The sequence below is a fragment of the Nestor notabilis genome, unplaced genomic scaffold, assembly GCF_000696875.1.
Source record: "Nestor notabilis isolate BGI_N333 unplaced genomic scaffold, ASM69687v1 scaffold28716, whole genome shotgun sequence".
In the NCBI taxonomy this organism is placed as follows: domain Eukaryota; kingdom Metazoa; phylum Chordata; class Aves; order Psittaciformes; family Psittacidae; genus Nestor; species Nestor notabilis.
The window spans coordinates 1-9,608 of NW_009931906.1; the positions used below are offsets into that span (position 1 = coordinate 1).

A 9,608-nucleotide genomic window follows, 5' to 3' on the forward strand; every position below is an offset into this window, starting at 1 on the left:
GGGAGGGGCCGCGCACGGCCGGGGCGTTTGTGCGAACCAACCTGCTCCATGTGTTCGAAACGCCTCCGGAGAATGGGGCGCCTCGGGCGCGGGACGAGCGCAGCGTGTCTGGGAGGTGACCTGAGGGACGCCCGGGCCGCTGCGGTGCAGAACACGCAGCAGATTCCTGCTAACTTTTCCTCTGGAGCAGCTGTTAGTGACAACCCGGGTGTGCTGACTTTAGAGGGGGCGAATACCTGCGGGGCTCAGAAAGACCCTGCTCAGGAGCTGCTTTCCCTCATGCACTGTCTGATGGGCCTGGTTGATGTAAAATAAAAACAAAGTACAAGAACAGAGCAAAGAAAGTGGCCTGTGGGTGTTCAAAGTTAACATCTCTGTGCCGAGCGGCGTTGTTGGAAAACAGTGACGTTTCATAATTTATCACTTTTCTGTGTTTCTCTTGTATCTCAATGTAAGTTCATCTCTGTGAAGAGCCAGTGTCCTCTTGTTCAGGGCTGTGATGGTGATAGCTGTCATCACTTGGAGAAACAGTTACTTGCATTCTGCATCCAACAAAGGCAGTAACAGCTTTAAAAGTCCCTGGGAATGTTTGCTTTGTGGAGCCACGGAGCAGCGTTTGAACAGAACATACAAAGGCACAGTAGCAGAAACTGGTAAAAATACCAGTTTAGCCTCGGTGGTTAAAATGCTGTTCTCTGTATCCCGGGGGGTTTAATACGTCCTAATAGCTTCTCTGTGGTCTTGGGAACTCCAGGTTTGGGCTGCATGCTTGATGAAAAGCCGTGGACATAAAATAGGTCTGATCACCTCTGGGTAAGAAGTGTTCTGTGCAGCAGTTCTGACCTCTAATGGTCAGGAAGAGCACTTTTTGCGAGGACTATGGTATGCTGGAGTTTGTTGTGACTCTGAGAACGACACTGAAAAAGGGGAAAGAACTTGGTCCACCTTTATTTTCTACACTGAGTTTGTCTCTCCACCGCATATCACAGGGAAGATTGTTTTTAATGGCAGTTCCAAAATAACATGGAGAAAAATGAAGTAATATAATTTTTAAAAATTCTTGTCTTTAAAGTCTTTAGAGGGTCTAAATCACATTTGAATTCCTTTAAAAGCTTGTTTAAGGAGCTGAGAAGGAGGGGGCAGAGAGACTGTAGAAGCTATAATGAAGTTTAACTGCGTTCCATGCTGTTTCAAGAACTACTGTGTTTGTAATTATTTTGTCATTTCTTTTTAACTGCACAGAAACACAAAATGTTAAGTTTACTATCTGGAGGTGAGAGGGAGTCATTTTTGGGGTAAGAAGTCATCTTTTGGGATGGGACTGAGGATGCTGTCTTTCTCTTTCAGGCAAAACGAGCAGTACAGCGAGGAGCCACAGCGGTCATCTTTGATGTTTCTGAAAACCCAGATGCCATTGATCAGGTATGAAGAAGGGAGCCTGGTTTTATTACAGTCTCTGGTGGGTTCTTTCGGGATTGCTGAAGCATGACTTGAGAGCACACAGGTTTTGGAGCACACCTGCCTTAAGACATGTGGCTACTGACCGTGGATAACTTTGGTGCTGTGGTTTTCCTGCTCCTCATCTTCTGGCAGGCAAGAAGCAATGGAGATGTTGAGAATGTGGTAGAAAGAGAAAAGTTTGGGGAGTTATATTTTTCTTCTAGGCTTTGCTAGAATCCAGAATCCAGGTCTGAGATTGAATTTTTAAGATAGGATGGAGGCAAGTTTTTTGTTTTGTGGACCATTATCTAGTCAAGGATTTTTTCCTTGCCCAGCTGTGTGTACAAAACACAGGGCGTTTGGCCCTGCCCAGCCAGTGATTGATGCTGTTGTTGAGCAGCTGCTATTTTTGAGGTTGCAAAATGGCTTTCAAACATGGTTCCAAACAAGTCCGGAGAAGGACGTGGGGGTGGTGATTGATGAGAAACTCGACATGAGCAGGCAGTGCGCGCTTGCAGCCCAGAAACCAACCATATCCTGGGCTGTATCAAAAGAAGCATGACCAGCAGGTCAAAGGAGGTGATCCTGCCCCTCTACTCTGCTCTTGTGAGACCTCACTTGGAGTATTGTGTCCAGTTCTGGTGTCCTCAACATAAAAAGGACATGGAGCTCCATGTTGGAGCAAGTCCAGAGGAGGCCACGAGGATGATTAGAGGACTGGAGCACCTCCCGTATGGAGACAGGCTGAGAAAGTTGGGGCTGTTCAGCCTGGAGAAAAGAGAAGGCTGCGTGGAGACCTCATAGCAGCCTTCCAATATCTGAAGGGGCCCTACAAGGACGCTGGGGAGGGACTCTTCATCAGGGACTGTAGTGGTAGGATAAGGGGTAATGGCTTTAAACTTAAACAGGGGAACTTTAGGTTAGATATAAGGAAGAAGTTCTTCACAGTGAGGGTGGTGAGGCACTGGAATGGGTTGCCCAAGGAAGTGAATGCTCCAACCCTGGAGGTGTTCAAGGCCAGGCTGGACAGAGCCTTGAGCGACATAGTTTAGTGTGTGGTGTCCCTGCTCATGGCAGAGGGGTTGGAACTAGATGATCTTAAGGTCCTTTCCAACCCTAACTATTCTATGATTCTATAAGTTTCTTACAAAAAATACGCACATTTCTTTTTTGCTCACACCTGGTGATTTCTGGCCTATGTATTTTGTGGACAGGCAGGTTTTTTTCTTTTTTGAGGGATCTTGGTACAATTTCCATCTCTTCATTTGAAGTGGGTGAGGTCCTAGCTCTGTGAAATGCTTTGACAAGATCCTCCCAGCCAATTCTGAGTTTTGAGTAGAGAGAAGAAACATAACAAGCACAAAAATAGCCTCCATTTGGTTTGGTTTGCTTTTGTCTTGAAACAGAACTGTTGGTTCTGCTGCAGCAGAACCAAGTGAGGCTGAATGTTTATAAGTGTTGCCTGAACTTCTTGGGGGAAGAGAGAGACAATCACTGTTTATTTTAAAAGAGCTGGCTTTAATTCTGAAATGAGCATCCTGGACAAAGGAGTGCGAGCCTTTGCAGTGGATGCTTTGAGAACTGTGCTCTGCATGTGCATCAACAGCCTTATCTTCCAAGCATTATCAGGGATATTTTTTCTCCTTTTATACACATAAAAACTACCTGCACAAAGTTGTAATCTGTCTTTTTCCAATTTTTTCTCTGTATTACAGCTTCTAGTTACTTTCAGCCACCCTGCTCTGACCTTGCAAAGCTGGGTTACTGCCTCTTTCTCTCTTCCCTCTACCAGCAACAGTTGTCCTGCCCTGATTCTTTGTAATAAACTGGGTGCAACTGTCCCCAGTGGTTGGGAAACTAGTGGGTGATTGAGTATTTTGGGTGTACCAATAAAATGGAAGGAGGTTAGTGGCTTAGTGCAGTAGCTGACAAAGTAGGATCTGTTTGAGGACATCAGCAGCCCATGCAAACACAAACAGGAGAGGAGTGACTAGACCAGCATTCGTACTCTACACGTAAGAGTTACTTGATTGCTCCGTTCTCTTGCTGTTCTGGACACTTGCGTTTCATGCATTTTGACTCTGAGCCAGACTCTTCAGAACCCTTGGCATCAAGGGTACTAATTAATTTGTCTTTGAAATAAATATCATTTTCGCACTCACAATGGAATTGTGGAGAACAGCGACAGATGGATAACAATGGAGGAAAACCCGACATGAGTTAATATGGAGTCTCTTTGATTCAAATGGAGGTATCCTGAGACACTATTAAGGAAGCTTTCCTAGGTATGCTTGTTACCAAGCAATAGAGCTAAGGGAGAGTGCTTTGAAAGGGAGGAGTGGAGTATTACGAAAGGCAGTCCTTGCCCGCCTGTCAGTGAACAGCAGTAGGAAGGAGGCTTGACCAGAATTGTCCTTGGACAATTTGGTAGCAGAATTACTACCAAATGGAAGGTCTTTAAGTACAGATTTTGTGGGCTTTATTCCCATTGATCTCAGTGTCTTATGCTGTAGATTTAAGATTGAAGCTTTTATTTTTAGAAATGCTCTGTGAAGTCTAATTTGTTCCTTAGTTTTACTTTTGCATAGTTTGAAAAAGAGCAACAGCATCCAGAGCATCATGTTTGGCAAGAGTCTGGCAGCAGCAAAAGCTACCGAGGAATCGGGTGAATTCTTTCTTAGACAAGAAAGCCTGAGAATGTGTGTCTGGGAACGTATGGACAGTGATTGGATTTGGCCATAGGCCGGTAAGCTTTCTTAGACACATAGGATCCTTGGCTTAGATTCAAGTTACTTCAGATAGTTTCTAATTTTTCAGAAGACATCTGTATTAAGAAGTTTGATCAGTGTTCTCAGAAGCCCAGTCGCATGCTAGGAAGAATCTGTTTTAAAGTCTCAAAGAAGTCTGTCACCATCATCTGTCCAGATTAAGTAGAGTACTTTGTAAACAGCATGATGCAAACGGTCAGTTGGTAATTTCTACAGATTTTAGCCAGAAATAACGGGTAGATATGGTGTCTCTGCCATACGCTGCTCTTCTTCAATTTACTCACACTCTTGTCATCTCATTTCTTTCCTTTGTACCATTTCCGTTCACTTGTCAGTACCTTGTTTGTTTTGTATCAGCCAGCCACTATACGAGGATTTTTCTTGTGGGTTAGAATAAGCTATATGGATTTATCATGTTGGTGATGCTTTGTAACTGAACAATTCTCTTGTCGTATTATTTCCGTCTCTGATGTATGGTTTAGCAGATAGGTTTTTTTGGATTTGTTGGCCAGAGAATTTATGCAGACTCCACTCATGAAGGTTTTCAACATCTGACTGATTAAAGAAAGCCCTGAGCAGCCTTGTCTCCTGTCATAGTTGACCCAGCCTTGACCAGGGGGTTGGGGACTCTCAGGTGCCGTCCCATCTGCATTATTTTCTGATTCTTTGATTTGGCCTTTCAAAAAAACTTAGATGTATCTGGAAGGAAGTTCAAGGGTGAATTAAGCTGTCTACTCATGCTTTAGTCTTTGAGGCTTTATTCTGTAATAAATGGCACTACTGGTTGCTAGAACCCAAATTACTGTTTGAATGAGTTTCCCGAGTTAAGTAGTAGAAATTACTGATTTTGATAAATTGGCTAGGCATAAAGAGCCCGGAAGACAAGACTCTGACATGAGATTGTTCAGAAAGCCAAAGAAGTTTGTATGTTCTTCTTTTATTTTAATTTTTTTTTTTATTTTGAATGTGCAAATTTTTGTTGTTCTCCATTCTGAGGTTTAACTTATTAAAGTATTAATATATGTACCAGTACACAATGTGGGTAAGTTAAAGCTGCTGTTCAGAAATAATGTTTGCTTATCCTTAGTCTTAGTGTTGGTCAGTAAAAATAAAGCAGCTTAAGTCAAAAGTTTAATTCAGGTTTATGTCTGTGGGTACTTAAGTGAAGGTCTGTGCTAGAAGAGAACAACTGGTGCTTGAATCAATTCTGCATTCATATTCCTTTACTTTTCTCTCCATTGTCCAAAGAAAGGTTGTTTTCCTGAAATGCGCCTCTTGAGTAGATGATTTTTTTCTGTTGTAGCTGAACCAGGGCTCAGAGGACCCTCTGAAGAGACCAGTGGTGTATGTGAAGGGAGCTGATGCTGTCAAGCTGATGAACATCGTTAACAAGCAGAAAGTGGCACGAGCAAGGATTCAGCATCGCCCCCCACGGGTGAGACTTTCAGAAACTTTATATAGGTATTACCTGCTGTTCCTTCATGTGGTGCTTGCTAACGGCACTGAGCGCGAAGATGTTTTGATGCTCCTCGTGAGCATCATACGTGTGAAATTCTGTTGACCTAAATAAGTTGAGCAACTGCACTATGGACAAGCAGCTACACTTCATGTAAGTATAGAATCCACAATGTGGCTTCTGCTGTCTTTCATGAGGATTCTTCTGAATATATAAATAGCTAAAAATTTTATACAGTAGAAGTTTTCCTTTTTCCTAATTAACTCAATTGTTGCACACTCCTGGTAGTTCAGACTTGTAAGGTAACATACCCTGCATTAGTAATTCTGCATGGTATTTTAAACATGGATTGTTACCTGATATTTGCAATTGTAATATAAAATGTTTTTCCTAGACTTTCTTTTGGACATGTGGTTTACAGAAGAACATAAAAGCTACAGGTCATCCATGTCCCAGTTGTCCCTTTGCTTTTGCTGTATTTTCATGGACGTCTTCTGTTAAGAAATGTATTTGTGAAGTGGGCCATTCACTGAAAAGGCAAACGTTTATTTTTCCCTCACTTAAGTACAGAAGCAAACCAATAAATTGTGAATATTTGTTTGGGTGTGATTCACTCAGTTAAAACTGGGCTTTGCGGGACTGGTTCAGAGACACTGTAAACCTGCAGTCTCGTGTCTGGCATTCTGTGCAGTGACACGAGACCCAGGTTTTGACTCCTAGAATCCCGCTTAACGAACAGCACAGTGTGTACTTTTGCCATTGTGACCGTGTGCATTGGACAGTGACCACTGAGAAAGTAGAGAAGGGAAGGGAACAACAGATTGGAAATTGAGCGAAAGAAAGGAAAAATAATATTTTTGTTTTATTTTTTAAGCAACCGACCGAGTACTTTGACATGGGAATTTTCCTGGCCTTCTTTGTGGTTGTGTCTCTTGTTTGCCTTATTCTTCTTGTCAAGATCAAACTAAAACAGCGACGTAGTCAGGTAAGAGCAGTAATGGGTTACTCACTGGCTGCTGAAAGTTAGCTTCTCTTACCTTGTCCTAGAACTTGCTTGCTTCTTTTGGAAGTGCTGGACACTGACTTAAAATAACTGTCTTTGTGGAAGGGCTTTTACTCATGGATGTAGGCCTTTGGAAGAATTAAGAAATGTCTTCAAAGGAGATCTGCGTTGACCTGTGATGGCCATTCAGTTAAATCCTGAAATGACAAGTACAGAAGCAGTCCGTTTAATCATTGGGAAGGAATAGGATTTTTGGATGTTCAGAGGTTGATTTAGTAGCCCTGGTGTACTTCTAGGAGAAGTCCAAGCTCTTGTTGCTGTATGGTGGAGAGGATCTCAGGATTTAAAATAAATTGCAGCTCTTTTTAATAGAATAACACCCATTGATTCTTAATGGGAGTGGTTTGCAAGGTAAAGAGTTTAGTTAGGAGAAATTCTAGGTGAGATTCTTTGAGTTTGTCCTGTCAAACATGAAAGGGAAAGCAAGTGGAAGCTAATGAACTCTGAAGTTTGTACTTGTAAAACTGTCCAGTATATACATGTAAAAGGAATGCAAAGCAGTGTAGATGCTTAGGACTCTTGCTTAGGACATACTGAGTAGGAATCAAAAAGATATTGTGGGTCAACAGCAGTGTTAAGAAGCAGTGTTAAAAAGGGGGATGATAAATTCTACAGTAAAAGGAAGACAGCCCACTGCCTTCCTAAACTTCTATTGGTTAAATTCAGGGGGAGGGGAAATTTAATTTAGTAATATTTCATTTTAATCCCTCTCTCATGTACTGCTTCATCTAGTATGGTGGTAACACCATAATGGGTATTACCATCAATACTGACAGATAGAAAAGTTCCTGCCCAGGTCTCATATGTTGCCTTAAGTAGTTGCTGCCTATTAGTGGAGCAGTTGCAGTGTATCCCAATTGTCAGCTTTTTCACCCTTTTCCAATTCAGAGTAGCTTATCATTCTCACTACTGCATGTGGCATAATTTATTTTGTTTTTAAGAGGCTTCTGATCTAAATTCTAATTAGCCTTCCCTCCACTTAATTTATGAAATTAAACATTAGTCTAGACCTGCTAAGATGTGGTAAGAAACATTAATATGGTGCTACTAAACCATAGTCCCTTATGCAGCAACATTGCTTATTTGTTCAGGTTTTTGGGGGGTGTTTGTTTTATTGTTTTGTGGTATTTTTTTTACTTTTTTCGTATTTTTTCCTTTCTTCCATTGTAGAATTCCATGAACAGACTTGCAGTGCAAGCACTGGAAAAAATGGAGACCAGGAAGTTTAAGTCCAAAAGTAAGGGACATCGGGAAGGTAGCTGTGGAGCACTGGACACACTCAGCAGCAGCTTCACCTCTGACTGTGCAATCTGCTTGGAGAAGTACATTGATGGGGAGGTAAAGGATAAGTGGTTTCTTCAACATGGGCTGAAATGAAGCTGGTTTAGTTTAGCACTGTGGTAGGCGGCTGGCTGTTGGGTACATTCTGCACTGTGGCAGGACCACTTGTCAGACTCATTGCATTGAGTAGGCAACTCAGCCTGCATCCTGTAGCTCCCAAAGGAATCTTAAGGGCTTTTCCCCATACTACAAGGCAAGAGGTGAGGGATTTCATTCTGCAAGTTGCTACCTCCATTAAGCTGCTTTTCTGGGGCCAGGTTACCTCAGCATTTAGTTCTCTGAGTATTTTTAGCAAATTGTGTGCTAAGGTGATGGTGTGTGCCAGCTCCATTGGCATAAGGCATACATTTCATGTTTTGCTGCTTAAGATTTGAGGTAGCACCTTGTCTTTAAAATGTCAGGTATACAGCACTGCTGGGAAAAGAGAGGAGGGAGAAGGAGGAGATACCAGAAGGCTCATAAACCATTTTTTGACTCCTCAGTTACCATCACTGCATTGATGTCAGTGCTTACCTTCCGTGACACAGTTCTACCCAGAGAAAGCAATGAAAGGATGAAATAGAAAATAGGCTTCATAGAATAGAAGCAGTCAATAATCACAGCTTTAAACTTCCATATAAAAAATTGAGGACGCTTTATTTTGAACTTATTCATAAAAGGTTAATCGCTTTTAGGCAATAGAAAATACCAGCTGCAATATCGGAGTGTTACATGCTACAGACAGGAAATTAATAAAGTTAGGTGATGGGAAATTATTCAGAGTAGCAAGGATGAAGGCAGACAAGAAGTTCATCAGGACTGTACAAAACTGACTGGAGAGGAAGTTCGTGCATGAACTTCAGCATGAAGTGATATGCATAGGGAAGAGCTGCACTTGTATTAGTGATGGATTGTGAGGTGAGCATTACTGTTCAGGAACAAGATCTTGAAGCAGGAACAAGATCTTTGTGAAAGCAGATCAGTGCATCGTGGAAGTCAAAAAGGCAAACCAGGTATTAGAAATGAGACAGTGATATCTAGAGAACTGAACAGGAAACCTAATTACACTACTGGGTAAGTTCAGTCATCCTCTCACATTGAGTGGTGTGTGCACTTCTGATCTCATTTCACAAAAGATGTGTTGGAATGAAGATGCTTCAGAAACAGGCAGTCAAAAAGTGATCTGTGCCAGAAAAAAAAACGCTTGAGTGGACTAGGACTGTTTAGTCCTACACTGGCTGGGGGCAGAGGAAATACAGATTGTGAATGGAGAACACGAACAGGAATCAGACATTAATTTTTTTTCCCAATGCAGTTAAATGAAACTGTTGGGATACAAAGTGAATCAAAATGTGCTGTTTCTCCACCAGCGGGTAGTAGCCCTGTGGAACTTCTTGCCAAAGCATGTTACAAATTCAAATCCAGCCCTCATGGGGACATTTGAGCAGCACTTGGAAGAAAGATGTATTGCAGGTTTCTGAACTGGTACACATCCAGCAGGATCAGGAAATCCTGTGAACAGGTAATAGTTGAAGGATAGGAGTGCTGGGCAAGGGAAAGA

At 42.2% G+C, this 9,608-nt stretch overlaps 1 protein-coding gene across 1 annotated transcript in view; it reads left to right on the forward strand.

Moving 5' to 3' along the window:
• Positions 1-72: 72 nt before the first annotated feature.
• The window catches only part of ZNRF3 (zinc and ring finger 3), a 13,776-nt gene continuing 4,240 nt past the window's right edge, over positions 73-9,608 (forward strand). Inside the window, exons 1-5 of the mRNA XM_010016123.1 lie at positions 73-306; positions 1,348-1,422; positions 5,512-5,643; positions 6,539-6,649; positions 7,898-8,065. Coding sequence (XP_010014425.1) covers positions 73-306; positions 1,348-1,422; positions 5,512-5,643; positions 6,539-6,649; positions 7,898-8,065 — 720 coding nt within the window. The remainder of the gene's footprint in view (positions 307-1,347; positions 1,423-5,511; positions 5,644-6,538; positions 6,650-7,897; positions 8,066-9,608) is intronic.